We start from the raw sequence: 26,032 nt of genomic DNA, 5'->3' as shown, positions 1-26,032 counted from the left end.
CCATAATCCTGACCACATGCACGGCAGTGAAGATAAAAAAAAAAATCTTCACCTGGAGTCATCACAGCTAGCTGAATAAAGCTTCACTGCCCCTTGAGAAGTAAAGGTACCTTTTAAGACGTCTAACATGCCCTACTCCAGCCACATACTGGGAGCTGGCTGGTCAATGCATGGCTGAAACCTGAGGAAACTCCTCGAGGAACTTGCCTTAATTAAACTTTAGACTTTGGGAAAAAGAAAAAAAAAAGGGTTGTGTGCTATTCTAAGTATCACTCAGGAATAATGAAAGAATCAATGGCCCTTCTGTGGGAGAGCTTGCGCAAGCATAAATTAGAAAGAAAAAATAATCAGAGCTAGTATAAGGCTCTCTTGGCTAACAACTCTGATATCAGCCCTGGCTGGTCCCCTAGTGTTATTACTCCTACTCCTGACTGTGGGCCCTTGCATTATCAATAAGCTCATCACTTTTGTACAGGACCAGGTAAGAGCCGTACAACTGCTGGTCTTAAGAGGCCAGTATTGGCCCCTTTCAGACAGAAAGCTAGAGATGACACACACAGTACTGGACCCATGATTGGGCCCTTGAATTTACAAGTAGAGGGGGGAATGAAAGAACCAGACCAGCGCCATCTTAAGAGTTAAGTTTCGCTTTCCCTGCCATTTCACTCAGTTAAGTTTTACTTTCCAGACAAGCCCAGGCAACTCCCCCAAATCACAAGACAACTGCCCACCAATCAGGGACCCCCCACCTAACCAATCCAGAAGCATCCCCTTTGTTTCAAGCTGTGCACGCCCACCCTCTGCATGGGACCATAAGAACCCCCTGCTCCAGAGCTCGGGACTCCTGGCTTGGATCCGTTGCAGTGGAGTCCCTGGGAGCCCAAGTTCGAGCTTGCAATAAAAGGTCTTTTTGCTTTTGCATCAGACTTGGCTCTCTGGCGGTCTTTGTGGGGAATTTCGAGATCTGGGCACAACAGTACAAAGTTATGATTTAATAAAAAAATAAAGAAGGCTAGGCGGCGCCTATGGCTCAAGGAGTAGGGCGCCGGTCCCATATGCCAGAGGTGGCGGGTTCAAACCCAGCCCTGGCCAAAAACCACAAAAAAATAAAAATAAAAATAAAAAAAATAAAGAAGGCTATATGCTTTTAGGCAAAAGATAGGAAGTATGCAGAAGCTACATGACTTCTGGCAGAGGGACTGAGGAGAAAGGACTGTTTTAGGAAGTGAGGAGAAGCAGTTGGGAGTTGTTCCTTGAATGAACCTCTCAGGCTGAGGGGGTTTTGCTGCTTCACAATCTGCACCCCATAATCAGTTTCTCAGTGGCTGTTGCACTGTTCTGATTGAATCACCCGTGCTTGTGGTCTTGACTTGGATAATTAGGGGATGAGTTTCAAGGGGTAGAAACTAAGTGGGAGCTGCCCTACTGCCACTCAGGCCTCCTTAGAGTTTTGAAAATGTGAGCTGATAAAATACCATTTTTGCCTTTTTCACTGACTTGAAGAGGGAGAATCCCAAAGGCCTCCAAACTAAAGAGCATGACAGTGGAACCTCATGAAGTGCGTTCTTGGGATTTGAAATCAGAGTTGGTATAAATTATCCTGGGATTCCAGATAAGTGGAAGTTAAGGGTTTGTTGTGATGTAAATTAGATTTTTCACTGAGGTCCTTTATCCAGCATGGTTCATCTGTTTGGGTGGAGCTGGTGTAGACATTTCAACTGGATTTAGTGATGGTGAATTATTACCATGGTGATCATACTCCCATGAATGCAGTAAAGGTTCAGTTTTTTTTTTGGTTTTTACTTTTTTTTTTTTGAGACAGAGTCTCACTATGTTGCCCTCAGTAGTGTCGTGGTGTCACAGCTCGCAGCAATCTCAAACTCTTGGGCTTAAGTGATTCTCTTGCCTCAGCCTCCCAAGTAGCTGGGACTACAGGTGCCCGCCACAGTGCTTGGCTACTTTTTTTGTTGTTTAGCAGGCCCGGGCCAATATACAGAATCCAGAATCTCTGGAAAGAGAATTCATGTTGATAAATTCAGCCTGATATAATTTTAAGCCTATCTTCCCCAAATTTAAAACCCAAGAGTTGTTCCCCAATATTCACTAGACATGTGATATAAATTTTTTTAAATGGTGTGTATAAACTTTCTAATTTCAAGTTTGCCTTTGGGATTGGACCTGTTGAAATGCTGGGTTATTGGTCTGGAACAATGAGGATGAAGCTGGAAAATGAGAACAGACCTGATTCATTCCCCAAATATTCATACATGTTAATAAAACTTTTATAAAATGTTGTATAAACTTTCTAATTTAAAGTTTCCCTTTGGGATTGAACCTCTTGAAATGCTGGGGTGTAGGTCTAGACCAGTGAGGGTGAGGATGGAGAATGAGGAGAATCAGCTTCATTGTGGAAGGCAACTCCCTGAACAAGGTCCATGGAAAACACCCCAGTCTCCTCATGGAGAATCTGTTCTGGTGGTCAAGGGAGACTCAGTGGTATTTGGGTTGGAGATTACTCAGAATCATCTGAATCTATTCCATTTGTTAGGGTCCCAATCCTTCCTAACTAATGCATTAACCTAACCTGCAATTTAGATAAAACAGTGATGCCTTCAGAAATTGCCAAGATCAAAATTTGAATTTACTATTTTACAGTCTTTATTTGTTGAAATCTGAAATTTCAACAGATAAAAGTCTTGTGGAAATCATCGAATTTCCCTGGTAATTTCAGCTAATCATCCTTTTTGCACTCTTCCACCTCAATTAAAAGCTACTAGCCATCCTACGGTCTTGAATTTCTAAGTTCCATCATAATATGCTAAGCAGTGGGCAAAGTCCAGCTTCAGTGGTCACTTCATTGTGGGATACCACAGATAATTAAATATAATGCTGCTGCATTTAATAATAGCTTCCTTCTTGATACCTTTAGACCCAGTAAGGACAGACAACCCATTTCAGGTCCAATTTACTACAGGGCATTTAGCCTAGGATACCAACTTGAGCCAGAGTTCTTTCTTCTAAACAATAGAATTCAACTGATTTCTTTAAACAAGGAATTAACTTGTCAAATACACTAAGTAGTTAATAAACTATGTGAGAAAACCAGGAATATAGATTTGAGAACTATGTTTCTGTGATCCTTTTGCAACAATTTTGCAGGAATATTATCACTAAAAATTTGTCACTCCTAATACTTAGTCCCGCTGGCAGAACTCATACCAGTGATGCCAAAGATGATATCAAATATTTTGCTTCAGTCATTTCAAAGAACCTGTTACCAGCATGGCTGTTTATTATTAAGATGTTTGAATCCTTATATATGTTCACTATGTCACAGAGGTCAGATAAGAACAAAATTTTCATAGGGATAAAGTAGAACTGTATTATAGGGATATGCACTTTAGCTGCCTCAGAGGGGGAGGAAGTTTCCAATTTCTTATTTGGGATGACTAAATAGTGTGTGAAATTATTAATATGTAAAAAGTATTAGAAAGGGTGTTCTGTGGATGCCAGAGGTCTGCTAGAAAACACAAGTGTGAGGTCCATGAGACAAGAATTATTTTTTTCTTTTCTTTTTTTAAGGGAAGCATGAAACAAAATTTATTGAGGAAGAGAAAGACAAGACTTACAGAATAAGAAAGTCTACAAAGCAGGATATGTTCCCCATAGACAGCAAACAGGCCTCCATTGCCAGGACAAGTAGGCATACTTTTTATGTATCATGCACCAGAAAAGTGTACAACATGTCCTAAACTATGAATGATGGTCCTAAAACAGGAGAATCTGTAGATTGTTTTATTATCCTAGTGCCTAGAAATGTCCCTGATCTATAGTGGAAGTTTGGGATATACTTTTTCTTTTTTTTTTTTTGAGACAGCATCTCATGATGTCACCCTGGGTAGTGCCGTGGCATCATAGCTCTCAGCAAACACAAACTCTTGGACTGAAGTGATCCTCTTGCCTCAGTTTTTCATATTTGGTAGAGATGGGGTCTCACTCTTGCTCAGGCTGGTCTCAAACTCCTGAGCTCAGGAAAAATGCTTCCCCAAAATGCTAGGATAACAGTTGCAAACCATCATGCCCAGCCTGAGATATACTTGAATTAATGGATGTTGATATTTCTACCAAATTTTCTTCCATCATCTTGGCCATCATAAGCTACCCCTAGTCCTTTTTAAAAAATACAAATTACAACATATACTACATTATAGAATTCAGTGTTCTTCTCTTGATATTTCTCATATACTTAGGATTAAAAGAGTAACTTAGAGATAGAATTTTTTTTTTATTTTTTTTTTTAGAGAGTTTCACTTTATCGCCCATGATAAGAATGCCGTGGCGTCATAGCTCACAGCAACCTCCAACTCCTGGGCTTAGGCAATTCTCTTGCCTCAGCCTCCCAAGTAGCTGGAACTACAGGCGCCTACCACAGTGCCCAGCTATTTTTTGGTTGCAATTTGGCCAGGGCCGGGTTTGAACCTGCCACCCTGAATATATGGGGCCAGCACCCTACCCACTGAGCCACAGGCGCCGCCCTAGAATATTCTTAATGGTGTATTTTATATTATTTATGTAATACACTTTTCTAGTTGCATTTTGAAGAATACTCTGTTAAATCATCCCAGATTATAACTCTTCTTCTTATAATAGACAGCAAACTCAACGAGGCAATTTGGGTAAAAGGAAAAAGAATAAACCATGTTTAATCTGTGTATAGATGTCAGAAAGAGTAATGTGGACAAAGTTTCACCAAGTAACTTCTAAATGTTATTTTCTCGGTGTACTTGTACCTTAAAAAGTCTAATCACCATGAATGAAAATGGCTTATTATAACTCATATAACAAAAAATTACTTTCCCCACAAATGGTGAAATTCCATAGATGACAACTATTGAAAAAGGAAGTTTTAAAAGATCAGACTTATAAATGTGCTATGTGTAAATATGCTCATGTTTTTTTTTTTTTTTTTTTTGAGACAGTCTCACTCAGGTCGCCCTGGTTGAGTGCTATGGCAATATAGCTCACAGCAACCTCTAACTCTTGGGCTCAAGAGATCCGCTTGCCCCAGCCTCCCGAGTAGCTGGGACTACAAGTGCCTGCTACAATACCTGGCTATTTTTAGAGACAGGGTCTCACTCTAGCTCAGGCTGATCTCAAACTCCTGAGTTCAGGCAATCCACCTGCCTTGGCCTCCCAGAGTGCTAGGATTACAGGTGTGAGCCACTGAGCCCAGCCCCACTCACCGTTTCTTAATTCCTATAAAACTAGAAGGCACTGAGAACTGCAGTTAGAAGTAATTAAGTACTGAAAAGTATATTTTCATCATTCAAAATTATCATCCATCCAGATCAGAGCTTAAACATTATAGGTAAAAGCCTGGTATCATTTTATTCTTTGATTAAATACTAGGTTCATATACATTAGTTTGTTGCTGTCCACTAGCCTACTCAGTGATGCAGAAGAAAGCACCCCAGACAGATTGATTTGCAAAGGGAAGACTGAGGCTCAATCAGGCACTCAGCAACAACCCATTTTTATTCACTGTATTATATATCCAAACTCATCAGATAAAAATAACGAAGAATAAAGAGCAAATGCACTAGTTGAAACTGCCATAAAAAATTCCTCCTCCGCATAAATGTTACAAAGCACATATACATCATTTCTAATTCTGGAGCATTTAACTTAAAGATAAACCACAAGGACACCAGGCTGTTTGTTCTGTTTGCCCACTCTCCTCAAAGTTTAAATGAACTTGTGTAACCTGAAGTTAGGGAACAAAGTGCAACGCCCACAGCCCTAGGCAGGAGCTCAGTCTCCAGCTGCCCTCTGGTACATTCCTTTGTCAAGGCTGTTTTAGCAAGCAAGGAGGAATTAACCCCTGAATCTTGCTTCTAGCCCGAAAATGGAATTTTCCCTTCTCAGGGTCTCATACCTCAAGGAGCACATATGAAACTGAGTAACGGTTCCGGGGTGCAGGGGACTGTGCCCCTTCATTAGTTTCTTTGTGTATCTTCATGAATAAAATTTTCTGGAATTTGATGTTCATGAGCTACTTAAGTCTAAATTTATTGTAAGAATTATGTTAATCTTTTAGCATGAGCTGACAAATTTTCCATAGAATTTCCTGTTGCCTTTGGGGTGTGACCTGTAGAATTATCTAATCTTACATTTTTTCAATTGCAATGATTTTTTTTAGTGGCTTTCCAAGCTCCCCAAAGGGTCTCCTTAGGGCAGTCAACCATCTTCACAATGGAGTCCTAATTACTTGATTCTGTTTTGTAGATCACAAAGGTTCCTTCCAATGATCTCTTCTTCCATTTCCTCAAATCAGCTTACACATTCTGAAAGTATATCCATCACTCTCTAATACTTGGGACCATAACATCTTCCTTATTCACCCTCCTCTTCTCACACAGAGTTTTTGAGGTGGCATATTTTGGTCTCCTACTTTGTGTTTGAAGTAGATTGCTTCTTCCTCTTCGCTATCATTAATCTTTTCATTATCTTCTTATTTCTCTTAGCACAGTCAGGGCATAACATATTATCTTCTAGGCCTGGAGATGGGGAAATGCAGGCTGGTAACAAGAAGAGGGAAATCATGCTCCTGGGAGTGGCAGGCACCCAGGCCTGACCTGCATGAAACTGTAGGCGGACCCAACCCTCTGTGTCTGCAGGGAGAGCTTCCCCGTGGATCACACACCACCTGAGGCCAGAAGCTGTTGTCAAAAAGGCCTCAGCAAAATCAGGAATGGACCGTGAATTCACCCTCTTAGGCTGACCAGCTTTTGCAGCAATCCTTGCCCAGGATGCCACTACAGATTCCTGAGCCGATGTTATCACTTCCACTCTATCCATCTCTTCTGTTTTCACACTCATCTTGGACTTTTCCTGAGGGCTTGCTCTCTTGGTCTCTGCCTTGAATTTCCTTGAACATGAATGTAATCTGGCCTCCTTTGGTGTTTCAGGAATTTCACACTTCTGTTCAGGAAAGGCATGCTCCTGAAGCCTCAGAAAAACTTCTGTTTTCTTGCCGTCAGTACTCAATTTGAGTTGCTGGCACCAGTTCCTCAAAGTGTCTCGACGCACATCATTAATGGGAGGCAAAATGGTTGGCAAGGGAAGAACAGGTTTTTTACATCTAGCTTTTTGGATAACTTTTGATTGTTTATTTGTTGGAGGTAGATGGACGTCATGGTGTTTCTGGGGATTGTTCAGTTTGACATTAGAAGTTGAAGAAACAGTTGGTTCCATTTGTTCATTATTTGAATCATCTTTAACTGGAACCAATGTCAAAATCACACTTTCTTCATCACCTATTTCCTCCTCAGAGAAATTCTTCTGGGTGCTACCATGATTAGAGTCTGACATTTTTTCAGCAGAACCTAGGAGAGGTAAAGCCAGCAATGGTAAGGACAGGTACAGTTTACTTCTTTTAATCTCTGTAATCTTATATGATTTTTAAAAAATGTTTTTCTACTCTTCAGTTTTTGGTTATTTTTGAAATTTATTTTAATAGCGTTTTATTAGAGAATAAGCCATCTTTATATAAAAATTATGTCTAACAATTTGCGTATTTGCCTTATTGTAAAATACATACCTTCTAAACATAGTTATATCTTCTCCTTTATTTTTATTTATTTATTTATTTATTTATTTATTTTTGGAGGCAGAGTCTCACTCTGTCCCCTTGGGTAGAGTACAGTGGAGTCACAACTCATAGCAACCTCAAACTCTTTGGCTCAAGAGATCTTCTTGACTCAGCCTCCCAAGTAGCTGGGATTACAGGCACTGGCCACAACATCCAACTAGTTATTTTATTTAGTAGAGATGGTCTCTTGCTCTTGCTCAGGCTGATCTAGAACTCCTAAACTCAGGCAATCCACCCGCCTCCGCCTCCCAGAGTGCTAGGATTATAGGCATGAGCCACTGTGCCCAGTCCATCTCTCCTTTGTCACAATGTGGTAGTGGCATTGGCAAAGCCTAGTAAAAGTTTTCTTCACCACTGGGGGCAGTGGCTTATGCCTACAATCCTAGCACTCTAGGAGGCCTAGGCAGGTGGATCATTCAAGAGCAGCCTGAGCAAGAGCAAGACCCTGTCTTTACTAAAAGTAAGAAAATTAGTCAGGCATTGCATTAGGCTCCTGTAGTCCCAGCTACTTGTGTGACTGAGACAAGAGGATCACTTAAGCCCAAGAATTTAAGGTTGCTGTGAGCTAGGACACTAGGGCACTCTACCAAGGGCAAAGTGGGACCCTCTGTCTCAAAAAAAAGTTTTCTTCAAAGAAACAGATTTTGGTAAAAACCTGCATTGTTTCTTATTCCATAATTTCAGTTTTATTTCAGTAAGCCTTTCCATAGATCCATTTGAATTATTATAATATTGTATGGTCCCAAATATTTACTGAATTAAATAATAAGCTATTATTATTATTTAATTATTAAATTAATTTAATTTAATTATTAATTAAATAATTTAATTTAATTATTAAATAAGCTATTATTATTATTTAATTCAGTAAATATTTGGGACCATACAATATTATAGGCACCATGGGAGGCTGAGGCAAGAGAATTGCTTAAGCCCAGGAGTTTGAGGTTACTGTGAGCTGTGATGCCACAGCACTCTACCAAGGGTGACATAGTGAGACTCTGTCTCAAAAAAATAAAAATTATAGACATTGTACTAAGTGCTGGAGATACAGTAGTGACAACAAATAAACTACCCTCAGTTGTCTTGATTTTATATAGAAAGCAACATGTATTAACTATTTTGGTCATATCATAGGAGCTGAAATACATGGGAGTCTTGTTCTCATTCACATCTAAATAGTCTGTAATTTCATATTTTATTTCTGCTATAATCCAAGAATTGTTTATATTAAGTAGTGCTGAATTTTCAAGAGGTCAGAATTCATTTGGCCATGCATTTACTAATTTCTGAATTTTTACTGTGGTGAAAAATGGATTATATGACATTTGGCTTAGACAACCTCCAAATGTCTATTAAAAATAAAATTGCTCGGGTAGTGCCTGTGGCTCAACGGAGTAGGGCACCAGCCCCATATGCCGGAGGTGGAAGGTTCAAACCCAGCCCCAGCCAAAAACTGCCGAATAAATAAATAAAAACTGCTCAACACCCAAACAACCCCATTTCCAAGAATTTCTTTGTAGTATGAATTTTTTGATGCAGCATACAAATTTAATACTGGTTCAAGGCCTTCTTACATTTATTGTGTTTTACTGGCTTTTCTTTAGAATTAACATTCTAGTGTTCCGTTAGACTCAAATAGAAATGACATATTTGTCTACACACTTATACCCTTAAAGTTCTTCTCTCATAGAAATGGGTTAATACCAATACTAATGACAGTCATTAAATTATTTAAATCTCAAACCCATTCAGCCCTTATGATTGAAGAATAAGGAGATACAGATAGGTTACTTTTCAGAAAATATGTAGAACATATTCAACATCCTGAAACCCAAGACATGCCAAATTAGTCATATGACATAGTTCAAGGATTTTCTATATTAATTATATACCAAAAACTAGCAATGATTGATTTGATTTTTGTGAAAGCGCAATAAGATTTTGGTAGTGATGATGGAAGGTTTTCTATGTGAATTAAATACAAATTCTTTATGCAACATCTCTGATAAGAATTTTTTTTTTTTTTGAGACAGTCTCACTATATTGCCCTCAGTAGAATGTGGTGACCTCACAGCCCATAGCAACCTCCAACTCTTGAGCTTAAGTGATTCTCTTGCTTCAGCCTCCGGAGTAGCTGGGACTACAGGCACCCCACAATGCCCTGCTATTTTTTTGGTGCAGCTGTCGTCATTTGGCAGGCCCAGGCCAGGTTCTAGACCACCAGCCCTGGTGTATGTGGCCAGGGCCCTAGCCGCTGAGCTACAGACACCGAGCCTGGTAAGGTTGTTTTAAAATCATAAAAGTTTTACTTTGATATTCTGTAACTTATGACTCATCAGTACATTTTTTCTATATTTGCATTATGAATTACCTGCTCCTGGGTGTATTGTGTGCTCTGTCAAAAGGCCTTCCACTATTACATTTCTGGTATTTTCTCAAGAGAAGAAATGACATCAATTGACGAATAAAGCCTTTGCTATGTTTTTATATCATAAGATTTCACAAGAGTAAAATAAAGTGGGAGCTCAGAGAAAATGCCATCTTAAAATCTTTATATTTACAGGATTCTCAAAGGTGTAAATATTCTGGTGTTGAGCAAAGTTTGAATGATGACTAACAGTGTTTCCATAGTCTGTACATTCATAGACATTCTCACCGTTGTGAATTTTATGTTCAGTAAAATAATAAATGGGTATGGTGACTAAAAGATCTGGCTACTTTTCTTACATGCATGGGATTCTGCATGAGAATGAATTTTCCTGTTGTGTAAGCTGTGAGCCCCAGATAAAGGATTTCCCATATTCTTTACATGCATAGGGTTCCTCACCGGTATGCATTCTCTGATGTCCAGTAAGTTGTGAACCCCAGAGAAAGGCTTTTCCACATTCTTCACATTTGTACATTCTCTTTTCAGTATGAATTTTCTGATGTCGATTAAGTTCTGAACCACGAAAAAAGGTCTTTCCACATTCCTTACATTTATAATTTCTCTCACCAGTATGAACTTTTCAATGTCCATTGAACTCGGAGCCTTGTAGAAAGGTCTTTCCACATTCCTTACATTCATAGTATTTCCTCTCATTATGAATTTTCTCATGCTGAGCAAGATATGAAACCCAAATAAAAGTCTTCCCACACTGGGCGGCGCCTGTGGCTCAAGGAGTAGGGCGCTGGTCCCATATGCCAGAGGTGGTGGGTTCAAACCCAGCCCTGGCCAAAAACCACAAAAAAAAAAAAAAAAAGTCTTCCCACATTGCCTACATTCGTAAGGTTTCCTGCTGGCATGAATTCGTTGATGTTAAGCAAGGTGTGAGCTCCAGATATAGGCTTTCCCACATTTCTCACATTCATAGGGTTTCCTACCAAAATGAACATTCTGATGTTGAGCAAGGTTTGAACCATGAATAAAGGCTTTTCCACATTCTTTACATTCATGAGATTTCTCACCAGTATGAATTCTTTGATGTTGAGTTGTGAGCCACAAGTAAAAGCTTTCCCATACTTTTTACATTCATAAGGTTTTTCACCAGTGTGAATTCTCTGATGTTTAATAAGATGTGATTGCTGACTACAGGCCTTTCTACATTCATTACATTCATAAGTTTTTCACCAGTATGAATTCTCAGATGTCGAGTAAGGTCTGAGTTGCAACTAAAGGCCTTCCCACATTCCTTACATTCATACAATTTCTCACCAGTATGAATTCACTTATGAACTCTAAGTTATGAATGAAATCTAAAGGCCTTCCCACATTCCTTACAAATAAAAGGTTTCTCACCTGTGTAAATTCTCTAATGACCAGTAAGACCTGAACACAAACTAAAAGCCTTCCCACATTCTTTCTTTTTTTTTTTTGTAGAGACAGAGTCTCACTATACGGCCCTCGGGTAGAGTGCCATGGCGTCACACAGCTCACAGCAACCTCTAACTCTTGGGCTTACATGATTCTCTTGCCTCAGCCTCCCGAGCAGCTGGGCCTACAGGCGCCTGCCACAACACCCGGCTATTTTTTTTTGCAGTCTGGCCGGGGCTGGGCTTGAACCCACCACCCTCGGCATATGGGGCCGGCGCCCTACTCACTGAGCCACAAGCGCCGCCCTACATTCATGTTTTCTTAACAGTGTGAACTGTCTGATACTGAATAAGTTCTGAATCCAGAAGAAAGGTCTTGCCACATTCCTTATCTTTTCAGAAAGTAAATCCTGAAAACATGTAGGAAATGACTACCTTAAGACATTCTCAATTTCTGGGCAATATAAAAAAAGGGCAAGAAATAAAGAGAAATTTAAATGAAATAAAAGTTGAATCAGGTTATGGGAAATGTGTTTTGTTCTTATCATATTCATCTTAGAAGTTTAATAAAAAAATAACTGTCCAGGTACCTCAATAAGAGAATAACAATTTAAAAACTTAAGGTTGAAAAAAAAAATTGTGATTGTTTAACTCAATATGGTATAATCAACCTTTAATATGTGGTAGACATGAAAAAATTCTTGACTAAATACACAAGACAAAAGGGGTGGGAGGGCTAAGGATAAAGTATAAGATAATATTACAAAAACTAGGGACCAGGATCACAAATGTTTCATGGAATAATAATGTAACATATATCACTAATACCTTCCATCTCTCCTGAAATGGTTTCTCATACTGCTTCCACATTACTTTCTATATAAATAGGAGACAGACAAAAGCATATCCAAGCTAGCTTAAAGACAAATATGAAGAAATGTGATCCCACCTACTTACACATTCTTTCATTTGCCTTTGCAGATGTAAAGACTTCATCCTGCTTATTTCCTCCACTGTGCACAGCTAAGTCATTTTTTGTCACGTAATCCCAAGCAAGGTACTTTTATTTATTTATTTTTAATGTTATAGCATTGTTCATCCATGTTACAGAAGCATAGTTTGCTTTATGCTTTCAAGCCCTTTCCTAGATCTTCTCTCCCCCTTCTATCTGAAACCACTGAAAACATTTCAGAAAATAACTATAAATTTGTAAGTACTGTGTAAGGTACTATGAGGAATATCTTATATAATTCTGTGCTTAAAAATAGGAATGCTGGGAAATAGCAGATCAGGCTAATATGTGGGAAGCAATCTGGTGCACAGTTACCAAAGTACTAAGAACTCAAAAATACAAGGTACACTGCATTAGATTAAAGAAGATAATTAGGAGTGATAGTTCAGATAGAAAAATAGTTTGAGAAATTTATTAGGGAAGAACGAATCTGGCGAAAGCTAGAAATAAATAGGATTTTCCTGTGACTCATTTTTAATATATATTTAGGATCCAGTGAAACTATCATGTTTGTACTCTAGTACCAAGTTGAAAGGCAGTTTAGCTGCCAAGTATGAGCAGTACTGTACTACAGTGGAAAGATGACTAAGTGTAGTTTCAGATTCCAGTTCTGTTTACTAAAACTATTTTTAGGTGGTAGGAAAATTAGTGAGCTAGACTGAATTCTTATTTTTCTAGTGATAAAAAAGGAATAAAATATCTCTTCATAGATTTGTTGAAAGGATTTGGAATAAATAATGTGCTATTTCTACAAAGTATCTTGCAGATAAGAACTAAACAATTAGTAGATGATGATTGTCATTCGAGGGGAAAAAAAGGGGGGACTATGAGGAACTAGACAAGACTGGACTTGTCTTTTCTGAAACTGTACTTTCCTGGTTGTCCTTCACTACACTTAACCTACCTTCTGTCATTTCCTCATCACTGTGGACAGAACCTGTTTTCACCTATTATCCTGATTTTCAAGTAAGCAGCCTATTAGGTCTCCTCTTAATGAGAGCATGTTTTATAGAAATTTATGGCCATATCCCAGTCACAAAAGAAAAAAATAAGTTTCTTAATAGATTATATACTCTTTGTTAATTCTTCCAAACCTAAAATGAAATTAGAAAAATCAATAAATGTTTATTAAGGCTCAGCACTTGTAACTCAGCGGGTAGGGCACCAGCCACATACACCAGGGCTGGTGGGTTCGAACCCAGCCCGGGCCTGCCAAACAACAATGACAATCACAACAAAAAAATAGCTGGGCATTGTGGCAGGTGCCTATAGTCCCAGCTAGGTGGGAGGCTGAGGCATGAGAATTGCTTAAGGCCAAGAGTTTAATGAGGTTGCTGTGAGCTGTGATGCCATGGCACTCTACTGAGGGCAACATAGTGAGGCTGTCTCAAAAAAAAAAAAAAGTTTATTAAGAGAATAAATTAATGAATTTAGGAATCCATAAGCAAGAGAAACTAAGTAAAACAGAAAAGTTCAAGAAATAGAAGTAAGTATTTTTTTCTTTCTTTCTTTTTTTTTGAGACAGAGCCTCAAGCTGTCACAGAATGCCATGGCATCACAGCTCACAGCAACCTCCAACTCCTGGGCTTAAGCGATTCTTTTGCCTCAGCCTCCCAAGTAGCTAGGACTACAGGTGCCCATCACAACGCCCGGCTATTTTTTATGGTTGTAGTTGTCCTTGTTGTTTGGCAGACCCAGGCTGGATTTGAACCCACCAGCTCTGGTGTATGTGGCTGGTGCCAAGCCTTTTTTGTTTTTTGAGACAGGGTCTTGCTCTGTTGCCCAGGCAAGAATACAGTTATGTTATCATAGCTCACTGCAACTTCCAACTCCTGCACTCAAGCAATACTCCTGCCTCCCACTCCTGAGTAGCTGGGACTACAGGCACATGTCACCAACCTGGGTAACGTTTCTATTTTTCTGTAGAGATGGGGGTCTCACTCTTGCTTGGGTTGGTCTCTAACTCCTGGCCTCAAGCAATCCTCCTGCCTTAGCCTCCCAAAGTGCTAGGATTATAGCTATGAATCACTGCCCAGCAAAGACAGAATTTTTTAAATGGTGAAACATGTTTTGTTTTTTAAAGGAATAAGAAATTTACAAATATTTAAATAAGGAAAAAAGAGAGTGATGGGAAGGCACTTGATCCAAACTATAAATAAAATAATGACTACTGTAGGCCAGGTGCAGTGGCTCACTTCTGTAATCCTAGCACTCTTTTTGGCAGGACTTTGCATTTATCAGCCAGATGTGGACTGTTTGAGCTCACAGGTTTGAGACCAGCCTGACCCTGTCTCTACTAAAAATGGAAAAACTGAGGTAAGAGGACTGCTAGAGCTCAGGAGTTGGAGGTTGTTGTGAGCTATCACACCATAGCACTCTACCCAGGGCAACAGCTTGAGACTCTGTCTCAAAAAAAAAAAAAAAAATGACTACTGTAGAAAGACAAGGGTAATTGTATTTTTGTTAGACAAGGGGAAAACCAAAGCACAAAAATAGTACAGTATTTGGAGGAAGTGAAAATTCTTTTGGAAAAGGTTTGGTCTATAGGTCGTAGGCCTTCATCAAAAGCTTCTGGCCTTTGAGGGGACATTCCAGACCAGTATTTCAGAGTTACTGCTGCCCTACTAAGCAGCTGGGCTATTATCTGAAGTGATAGCCTCCCTCTATTCAGCCTTCACTCACCTGGGCTTGGTCCTCTTGTTTCATCTCTCAGGATTTTCCAGGACTCTTTCCCTTTCTCCAATGAAGCAAACACATCTGGCTGATAAATGCAAAGTCCTGCCAAAAAAATAAGAACAAAGAAGAAAAACACATGGTAATGGTTCATAACTTGCACCTAGTTCCCTTGGTTAGTAAGGAAAAGAGACAATTATAGGAAGGGCAAGAAAAAGGTATAAATAATTTCCATAGAATAGGGAAGATGGAGGTGTCCACTAATTACTGCCACATTTACAAAACACAAACCATTTTCCCAGAATCAAAGGTCAGATATTTCTCTAGATATTTGAAAGATAATCTAAAAATTCATAGTAAAAAAGGCAGTAATTTCTAAGGTCAAATTCTGAATCTTACCCAGTGAGACCATGTTGCTGTAGTTCTCCAACATCACATCTCTGTACAAATCCCTCTGTTTCAGGTCTAGGCACTCCCATTCCTCCTGAGAGAAATCTACAGCCACATCCCTGAGTATTATCAACTGCTGAAAGGACAAATCCAACTATTAATGGTGAAATTAAAAGAAATCTTCAAGGGGAAAAGATGGAAAAGAGCACTTCAAGGAGTGAGTCATACACTAAGGAAAAAACCAGAGTTTGGCTGTCTGGGTTTGGAGAAAATGACATAATAAGTGTGCCTAAATTTGAGTGCCAACATGCTGTTGAAAACTTCTGTTGCTCAGTCACCACATCCTTATGACCTTTAAATAACAAATAAGACATTAAGATGGCAGACCAGAATAATGGCCATCATATCAATCTTTTGTTGACACAACTGAGAGGCTACACTAGCCTATAATAGCTAACTCCAGATGTATGATTTAAGAAAAATTGGAAGTTTTGTTGGCTGTTTTTTTGTTGTTGTTGCTGTTGTTGTTTTCTTAAGCTACTACTTTTGGTTGAATTTTCTATTAGTTACAATTGAGAGAATTCTTAAGAGAGATACTCCTTAAATCTATTTTCCATGAAAAATTTGTAGGAATTTAAGGTTCTCTAAGCAGCTGACAATCAGCAAATGTTTCATTAATGATATTAATTTTTCATTAATTTCCTGGTGAGATCCCTCCCATCATATCCTCTATGTAAAAAGCATCCCAAGGCCACATACTGAAATGAATGCATACCAATACCAACTCCCATCTTGACTAATTGAAATACGCTGTTCTAAGGAGTAAATATAAGCCATCATGTAGTGCATCCCTTTTAACCATTCAGTTCTACCTCGTAGAGCCAATTTTGAAATGAAAGTCACTGATGCCTTTAAGAAAAGTATTTCTGGCTGGGCGCCAGTAGCACAGTGGTTACGGCGCCAGCTGCATGCACCAAGGCTGGCGGGTTTGAGCCCCACTTGGGCCAGCTAAAGAACAATGACAACTGCAACAAGAAAATAGCTGGGCATTGTGGCTGGCGCCTGTAGTCCCATTTACTTGGGAGGCTGAGGCAAGAGAATCACTTAAGCCAGTGGTTCTCAACCTTCCTAATGCCACAGCCCTTTAATATAGTTCCTATAGGTTGCGATCCACAGGTTGAGAACTGCTGGCTTAAGCCCAAGAGTTTGAGGTTTCTGTGAGATGTGACGCCATGGCACTCTACTGAGGGTGACATAGTGAGACTGTCTCCAAAAAAAAAAAAAAGTATTTCTTCACTTTCAGTGCTCTGCAAGAAAACTAGGACATAGTAGATATTAAATGCCCTGTTGGATAGATTTGGGAATCTTGGTTGGAAAAAAGGGGGACATCTAGGGAAGGCATTGGACTGTTTCACCATCTGTTATCACACTAAATAGTGACTTGGGTAAGCAGTTAAAAATAAGCAGTGAAAACATTCACATGATGAGAAATGGATTATACATTAGGGGAGAGGCAATTTCAACTCACAGGGGCCATGACTTCAAATTCCCAGAGTCAACTAGTCTTCTGGATTCTTCTCTTTCTGTAGCCTCATTCTGAGAAAGCAGAGATAGAGGGAAAGAAATCATTAGAGGTCAGGATTTCCTCAGAGCTTTCAAATGAACAAATGGAATGCCATTTTTCTCTTTGGAGGAAGGTCAGGAATCTGAAGAAATCTGGCCCTATCCACAAACTCACAACCTAAGAGACTCAACCAAAGCAAGGTGGAGTTTCAATTAAGTTACACCAAAATCATTACATGGATTGGAATGTGAGATAAGGCCATTCTGACTTGCCTTAAATGTTCCTTAAAATTATATAGGACATTCGCAGGGTCATCCTAAGAGCAATGGAACCCTCCCATATGGGAGCCCAGTATACCTGCCCAGGGTCCTCCTGTGTACTTTCCATGACAGTGTCTTTCATCTCCTCCATGTCTAACAAAGTTTACCATGTCTACTAACTCATTTTCATCCAAAGCGTTCAAGAGGGGCCACACCACAAAACTAAAGGCAATTTTGAGGCCACAGTAACTCTGACTAGATTCACCGGACATTCAGAGAGAGAACTGGAACCCACAGATAAAACTGTCTTCCTGGGGCACAAACAGGCCTGGCACACAGTCTTTGGCCAAGCCAGACTATCAATTCCCATTAGCATCCAGACTTTTCTCTGCTCTCTGCTTTTTCTGCTTTGTTGCATCATCTTTGCAGCCTCCTCACTCAGCATAAAACCCCTAAAGAAAGACAGGATACAGTTCTAATCATTTATTTCCACTCTAGAGTGACAATAAAAATACTAACTGAGCAGTATTACTTTGTGTGTGGGAGTATATTTTTAATTTTTTTACTTAGAGATATGGAATATATATATATATATAATAGCATTTAAATCTTCAGGTTCTCTTTCCTCAGATTCATCAATGACCAATTCATATTAGACTCACTGCAAAGATCAGGAATTGGTCACTTGCTCAAATTCAGATATGAAGGTGTGACAGGTTTACAGACCCAAAACTTATTCACTTTGAATACTGCATCTTAACTTATTCACTTTGAATACTGCAACTTAACTTATTCACTTTGAATACTGCATCTTAACTTTGGATTTCAGGATTTCTCACTTTATTGAGTGAATAATGAGCTGAGCTGAGCCTTTATGGGACCAGACTAAGCTCTCCGCATCCTTACTTTTCATTTCATCTTTAGAGGCTCTGTTTATTCACCTCAGAGGATCTCTCCTCTGACTTTTCCTTTTTTTCTTCCAATAGTTTTTATTCCTTTGATACATTTTGCTCACTACTGTATTTTTTGTTTCTTTTTTTGAGACAGAGTCTCACTATGTCGCCTTTGGTAGAGTGCTGTGGTGTCACAGCTCACAGCAACCTCAAACTCTTAGACTTAAGTGATTCTCTTGCCTTAGCCTCCCAAGTAGCTGGGACTACTGGCACCCAGCAAAACACCTGGCTATTTTTTGTTGCAGTTGTCATTTTTTGTTGTTTAGCAGGCCTGGACGGATTCAAACCTGCCAACCTCAGTGTATGTGGCTGGTGCCGTAACCACTGTGCTACGGTGCCAAGCTGTATTTTTTTGTTTCATACTATGCTTTCTATAGTATTTGTCATACTTTATGCTCCTAAAGATAAAGTCTGTCTCTGTTCCTAAAGCTAGTTTCAACCTTGAACTCTTGGGCTCAAGCCTTCCTCCATCCTTAGTCTCTCAAGCAGCTAGGACTCCAGGTGTGTACCATCACACCTGGCTAGTTTATTCTTCATTTCTGAAATGGTTTCTCCTATTTTCTCTTTCAATCTTGAATTGTACTAACTTCCATCTATAGCCTATCCATGACTTTCTCCCTTTTCCTGATACATATTTGTGCATATGGTATTGTTTCCTTATGTTTTCCAGCTTCTGGACTCAACCAGTGTTCTTTGCTCATGGTCCTCTTCCTCTTTCTAACTAGCAATATTGCATTTCTCTGACCATTCTTCTGTGGTCCCATCTTCCTCTGAATTTAAACTCAAAGCAGGAAAATTTCACTGACTTTAAGGACCCATATGATTATAATGAGCTAACCCAGATAATCTCCCTCATTTAAAGGTTCTTAATCCTTGCAAAGTCTCTACGTTATTTAAAATAACATATTCATAGGTTCTAGGGATTACAAAGTGGATGTCTTTGCAGGGCCATCATTCTGCTTACCTTAACCACTCTTTCTTCTTTTCTTGGAGACAGAGTCTCTGTTGCCTCAGGCCAAAGTACCAACCTCACAGCAACCTCAAACTCCTGGGCTCAAGCAATCAAGTAGCTGGGACTACATGTGTGCACCACAACCAATGATGTTCTATTTTTGGTTGACACAGAGTCTCATTCTTGCTCAGGCTGGTCTTCAACTGCTAAACTCAAGCAATCCACCTGTCTCAGCCTTCTAGAGTGCTAGGATTATAACATTTACACACTAGGATTATATGATTTACCGCACCCAGCACCAACCTCTCTTTTAGTTTCAGCTTCCCTCTTTCTGAGAGATACTAAAGAAATCACCTTTCACTATCTCAACACCACCTCCCCAAAACTGTCTTGCATCCATTCACAGAAAGCGTCAATATCCTCTGCATTCATCTTTATCTAGTTTAAGAAGCCTCAGGATGTCTAGTCATCTCTTTTCAGACACCATATTCACCATTGGGTCCCATCTGTCCCCTTTTCTTGACATTTTCCCAGTACACCTGGAATTCATAATGCATTAACCACCAATTCCTCTTTTATTTTCTATATATATATATATTTTTTTATTCTCCACATGAAAGTTTTAATTCAAGAAAACAAACACATTAAGAGGTTATTTCCCACAATTAACTAGAACAGTAAATGTCACAACAGAAAAAAGATGACAAAGAACACTTTCTCTAATCTAGGAAAAAAGCAGGAACAGTGCTTTTTTTTTTTTTTTTGTAGAGACAGAGTCTCACTTTATCGCCCTCGGTAGAGTGCCGTGGCCTCACACAGCTCACAGCAACCTTCAACTCCTGGGCTTAAGCGATTCTCTTGCCTCAGCCTCCCGAGTAGCTGGGACTACAGGCGCCCGCCACAGCGCCCGGCTATCCTCTTTTATTTTCAATCACTTCCTTGAACACTCCTTTCATCTGAGTAGCAAATCTGGCTCTAACCGCAGGACTCCACAGCGCCTCCTTTTTCTCCTACAGCCTCTTACGGGTCTGGAAACGGCCGTAGGTGGCCTGCCTGCATTTAATTACTTTCCGACTTTTCTTCCTTCCTCTTCCACAAAACCAGTTTTGAAGCTCATGCCATAAGATTATATATAAGACACCGCACCTCATTGGTGCTGACGTCTACCAAACCCAGGTTTGGTTTTGAAATCTTGAGCTCATGATTCACTCTCTAAAGTGCCACGACCCCCCGAACGCTCCCCCCACACCTTTTTTTTGCAGATTTTGGCCGGGGCTGGGTTTGAACCCGCCACCTCCGGCATATGGGGCCGGCGCCCTACTCCTTTGGGCCACAGGCGCCGCCTGTGCCACGACCCTTTTTTGGAGCCTGGTTTAACTCACGCTTGCCTGGGCTTTGCCCCCTCTCAAGGCTCATTTCCAACAGCACATTGACGGGCTGTAATTCTCCGCCCTACTTCCCTGCTTCCATTTACAGAGGAACTCTTGAAATACAGTATTTGGTCTACAGTCTCCAACTCCATTCTACCTTTGTCCGCCTACCCCCGGAATCCAGCTACCGGCCAGCACAGAAGCTGCTCTCCGCACTCAGGAATTCACCACTATGCCTGTGACTAAACACAACGCTTAAGTCTTTGTGTTTGGCCCCGCAGCTTCGCACCACGTAGACACTCGTTGTCACGCACATAGCGACGCAGTCATAATCACGTACGTACCGTCGCATTTAAACAGTCCATTACGGTCCCCAACAGCCCCGTCACCGTGGTGCGCACGTGAACACCTCCCCTCACCCTACACGGCTCCCACCGAGGTACCTCGCGCACGAACGGCGCACCGTGCCTTCCCCCGTGCCTCCCTTGTGGCGCAGCCAACGGCCCCCAAAACGTGACTCTCTCGCTCCTCTGCCCCCTGACCTGGGCCACTCGGGGATCCTACTGCTTTCAGGTCTCGGACTCGTTCGTCCGCTCTGCAGTCCCCTCAAACGTCCCCCAAACGTGAAACGTTCCGCGACTCGCGCGCGACCCCCGCCCGGCTCCGAAAAGGCCGAGCGCTGACAGGAAGTTGTCGGGGATTCGGGGGACTCCGGAAAGTGTGGTCTGGAGCCCGGACAGCCTTCCCCAGCCCGGCACCCCAAAGGCTCCATTCATAGGCCCTGGCCTTGGACACCCCCCCCCTCGCTGGGCAAAGACTGTCACCCGCACACCGCTCACATCTGTGGTGGCCGAGAGCTTCAGAGAATTCCAGGCAGCGTTAGAACGCTTCAACTGAGGCCTCCACCCCGCTTTTCCTCCGCAAAGGAGCTGTCAGCCCCGGGAGCCGGCACAGCACTGCAAAGCCGCTTTTATGTTGGGAGTACCGTGGTCGCGAAGCCCCTGGGAAATGTAGTCCAGAGCCTGGAAAGCCGAAGCAGTGCCTCAGCGGGACGGTGCGCTTCCTTTCCCCCAGAGCTGGCGCCGTGAGCCTCCGACAGACATCGTGTGGCGTGAACGTCCTGCAAGACTGTGTCACTGTGTTGTCTCTGCCAGCGACTCGGCCTGACTGGGTGGATACCTCTAATCCCACAAGCACCCGCCTGGGTTAGAAGGAAGGAGAAATAGTCTTTGGGACACAGCTGGGTGCATGCCACCCCCACCCCGGGCACTGCCTGAGAATACATGGGCATTTGTTAAACCCAGGGTAATATCCCTCACATGGGCAAATATCTTATTCCCATCCTCCGATTACCGTTAAAGGGTTTAAGTTAATGTTCGTGATTATATTATTTTGTAAATATGATTTATGCCATTCTTTTTGCCGCAGTACATACTTGACAATTTTTTTTCATTTGTTCCCTTTCCTACATGTACATCATGCAGATTTATATGTAGACTTTCTGACAGAGGAGTAATTTTTTTTCGGTATTTTCAAACTCTGGTAATTCAAACATTTTCCCCTTGAAACTGTTTCATTGTGAAATACAAAAATTGAAGAAAAGTGCCTAAAATGTGTTAAATTCAGTATAACCCCACACAAATATAGGATAGTAACTTGGTGGTATCTTGAGAAAAACTGCCCTTTCCACGTGATTTTTTTTTTTTTTTTTTTTTTTTGGAGACAGGCTCACTCTGTGTTCTAGTTAGAGTGTTATGGTGTCATAGTGATGCAGGACAAGGTAGCACCATGACCTGCTGCGTTAGCCCTGGAGGTGTTGATGCTCCTGTGGATGGAGGAACCAGCTTGCTGGAAGGGCAGAAAACCTGGGGGGGAGAGGCTGGCGCCTTGCTGTCTCCTCCACAGGTACATCTGACTGGTGAGTTTCCTGTCTCCTCCACGTGGACTTCTGACTGGTGGATTTCATGTCAGTTTCCAAGGCCTGAGAGTTCATTGCACAGCTGGCTTTAACTGACAAGACCCATGCCCTGGCAGAACCAACCCCCTGCCACTATATAAACCCCTGAGCAGAGACTCCCAGGGTCAAACCCAGAAGAGAGATCAGGAGAGCTTTTTTCCTCCTGGGTTCTCTCTGCCAGGGTGTTTGGTTTTTGTAGTTGCTGTAATTTTTGATTTCTGTAAATAAATCCTGACTTACCACTGATCCTGTGGTCCGTCCATTCATTCTTCAAATCGCCAAGACCAAGAACCTGAAACACTGGTATCAATAGTTCACAGCAACTTCAAATTCTTGGGCTCAAGTGATCCCCTTGCCTCAGCTTCATAAGTAGCTGGGACTACCAGTGCCCACCACAACACCCGGCTAGTTTTTCCACTTTAGTAGACATGGGAACTTGCTCTTATTCAGGCTGGTCTAGAACTCCTGACCTCAGGAGATCCACCCACCTCCAACTCCCAGAGTGCTAGGATTATGGGTGTGAACCACTGTGCCCTGCCCTTATGCGATCGTTTTGATTCCCAAACTCCAGCCCCAGCTGACCACTGTCCTGACTGAAGGGTCTTAATATCTTGCCTTTTTAATAGCTTTCATCTATTTTTTTTTTGAAATGTACATAAATGCAGATTATACAAATCTGTCTTGCTCAGTTGTTAAACTAAATGGATTAACTAAAAACACCATACTTAAGGCCTTGCAGAGGAAAAGTTGCCCATCTAATCATAAAAATTATTTCCTCATATACAACTGCATCAGCGTACCCCAAGACCAACCTCTAAGGCTCCAAGGTTTGGTGATTCACTGGGAGACTCACAGTGAAGTGATACAAAGCAAAATTAGTAAAAAGAAAAGGCACATGAGGCAAATTTCAAGGAAAACCACATACACACTTCCAAAAGTCTTTACCCAGTGGAGTCATATGGGACTTTAATTCCTCCAGCAATAAGTTTTGCCAACAAGAAGTTAATTAGAGACTCAGTGCCTTGTGTTTTTATTGGGGGCTGATCACCAGAATATCTGACTCCCAGAAAAAAAAAAGCATGCATTCAGCATAAACCATATTGTTTGCATAAATAGTGTAGGCATAATGACCTGCTTTTACCAGTTAGGATGGCAAAAACCCATCTGAAATCTAAGTTCCACATGCAAGCTATGGGCCAATATCCTAAGCAGGACTTTCTAAAGATAAGTAGTTTCAGGCCTGCTGTGTTAACTCTTTTCCTGTAGCATTACTGTCCTAGACAAGATGTCTAGTTCTTAACAATAACAAATCATAAGGCATCTTTTTTTTTTTTTTTGAGACAGAGCCTCAAGCTGTCACCCTGGGTAGAGTGCTGTGACATCACAGCTCACAGCAACCTCCAACTCCTGGGCTCAAGCAATTTTCCTGCCTCAGCCTCCCAAGTAGCTGGGACTACAGGCGCCTGCCACAACACCTGGCTATTTTGGGTTGCAGCCATCATTGTTGTTTGGTGGGCACAGGCTGGATTCAAACCCGGCAGCTCAGGTGTATGTGGCTTGCGCCTTAGCCACTTGAGCCACAGGCGCCGAGCCTATAAGGCCTCTCTTAAAAGAAGAAAAAAATCAAGACATGCCCAAGACAAACAGAGCTAGACTCGATATGAAACACATGTTGGAATTATCTAAAAAGAAACTTAACTCTGATTAATATTTTAAAAGCTCCAGCACAGTGTTTCTCAAACAGGGGTGATTTTGTTCTCTGTGGAGAAGTTTTTGGTTGTCACAACTGGAGAGATGCAATTGGCAAGGAGTGATGCTAAATATACAAAAAGCACAAAATAGGGTAGGTGCCAGGAGTGATGCTAAATATAGAACAAGCACAAAATAGTTTACCACAACAAAGCATTATCCATCCCCAAAATATCAATAGTGCTTAGGTTGAGAAATCCTAAATAATAAAAACTGTGTTAGGTAAAGAGAAAGATTAATGGAAAAGAACAGAGCCCTGAAAGAGACCCACACAAATAAAGCCATTTGATTTTTGATGGAGATGCAAAATTAATTTAACAAAGAATGATCTTTTTAATAAATAATGTTGGAACTGATCATCCATATGTGAAAACCTTAACCAACTTCCTAATTTATACAAAATTACTTCAAAATGTATTATAGATCTAAATTTAAAACATAAAACTATATACTTTTTTTTAAGACAGAGTCTCACTTTGTCACCCTTAGTAGAGTGCCATGTCGCCACAACTCACAGCAACCTCTAGCTCTTGGGCTTAGGCGATTCTCTTGCCGCAGCCTCCCAAGTAGCTGGGACTACAGGCACCTGCCACAACACCTGGCTATTTTTTTTCTTTCAGTTTTTGTGGGGGCTGGGTTTGAACCCGCCATCTCCAGCATATGGAGCCGGTGCCCTACTCCTTTGAGCCACAGGCACTGCCCTTGGCTATTGTTTTGGGGGTTTTTTTTGCAGTTTGGCCAGGGTCAGGTTTGAACTCGCCACCCTCGGTATATGGGGCCAGTGCCCTACTCACTGAGCCACAGGCGCCGCCCAAACTATACACATTTTTTAAAGGAAGCAGGAGAAAATCATCATGACCTGGGGTTAGATGAGGAGTTCATAGACATGACACCAAAAGCACAATTTATAAAAGAACACATTGATATCTTGAACTTCATAGAAAATTAAAACTACTGTTATTCAAGGAATACCGTTAAAAAAGACCACGCATATGGAAATATGTCAAATGGTACATAAAACCAGTGTATGGTGCCCCATGATTGCATTAATGTACACAGCTATGATTTAATTAAAAAATAATAATAAAAATAAATTCAAAAGGACCAGATTTTTTGGAATAATGACACTACAGAGAGGAGGAATTAAAAATGGAAGGAGAATTGAAAAAAAAAATTACCTAATCCAACTTGTTTCAATGAAAAGATGTTTGATCTGTCATATTTAGTTGTTTGGCAAACCTAGACAGAAAACTACCAGGTTCCTAAGTCGTATCTCTCATTTTCTACTCTAGAGAAATTACCCTTATGATAGATTTGCAAACAAAATAAATAAAATCTGTTCTTCTGCCCACTTTAAAACGTCAACGTGGATAATTAGACAGGAAACAAAACACAATTTAGATATGAAAGAGAAATGTAACATTCCAGCTTAATGAACTGGGGGAAAAAAACTTACACTATAATTGCTGCTATTATCTGATGTGTTGACACCAAGTTAATGGAAGGGACACTCCAGACAAAGAAAGTTGCCTTGAAATAGAAAAGGGAAAAAGGATCCATTACAGCATGTGTATTCTGACTATTAATACATTATGAGCTTTGTTAGGACAAAAAAAAAAACAAAAAACAAGCACAGACTGAGATAAAATACTTATGAATCACTATCAGACAAGGGACTTTGTATCCAGAATATATGGAAAAGTTTC

General features: G+C 40.7%; 1 protein-coding gene, 1 long non-coding RNA gene and 1 pseudogene across 21 annotated transcripts; 1 reads left to right on the top strand and 2 right to left on the bottom strand.

Annotated features, from left to right (window-relative positions):
* Positions 1-4,363: 4,363 nt before the first annotated feature.
* LOC128595897 (developmental pluripotency-associated protein 2-like) lies at positions 4,364-22,791 on the bottom strand. 20 transcript variants are annotated; one of them, XM_053605028.1, is made up of 6 exons: positions 20,778-21,437; positions 19,263-19,496; positions 17,050-17,117; positions 15,531-15,654; positions 15,141-15,236; positions 4,364-7,385 (listed from the first exon to the last, which is right to left on the bottom strand). In XM_053605028.1, the coding sequence occupies exons 3-6, from the start codon at positions 17,056-17,058 to the stop codon at positions 6,448-6,450; spliced, it is 1,167 nt and encodes a 388-aa protein (XP_053461003.1). In that variant the 5' UTR covers positions 17,059-17,117; positions 19,263-19,496; positions 20,778-21,437; the 3' UTR covers positions 4,364-6,447. The 20 variants fall into 20 exon arrangements, with proteins under 20 accessions (XP_053461003.1, XP_053461001.1, XP_053460997.1 ...); XM_053605014.1 differs by lacking the exon at positions 20,778-21,437 and adding an exon at positions 21,445-21,596 and having other exon boundaries at positions 4,365-7,385; positions 15,531-15,657; XM_053605017.1 differs by lacking the exon at positions 20,778-21,437 and adding an exon at positions 21,445-21,596 and having other exon boundaries at positions 4,365-7,385; positions 15,531-15,657; positions 19,263-19,456.
* LOC128595626 (zinc finger protein 790-like) lies at positions 10,154-11,762 on the bottom strand (annotated as a pseudogene).
* Positions 11,941-15,876, top strand: LOC128595898 (uncharacterized). The gene is made up of 3 exons (XR_008383008.1): positions 11,941-12,503; positions 15,172-15,273; positions 15,595-15,876. It is a non-coding gene; the product is annotated as an uncharacterized LOC128595898 (long non-coding RNA).
* Positions 22,792-26,032: the final 3,241 nt, after the last annotated feature.

The sequence above is a fragment of the Nycticebus coucang genome, chromosome 10 (genome assembly GCF_027406575.1).
Source record: "Nycticebus coucang isolate mNycCou1 chromosome 10, mNycCou1.pri, whole genome shotgun sequence".
Classification (NCBI taxonomy): domain Eukaryota; kingdom Metazoa; phylum Chordata; class Mammalia; order Primates; family Lorisidae; genus Nycticebus; species Nycticebus coucang.
This window is presented reverse-complemented; position numbering and strand designations above follow the sequence as displayed.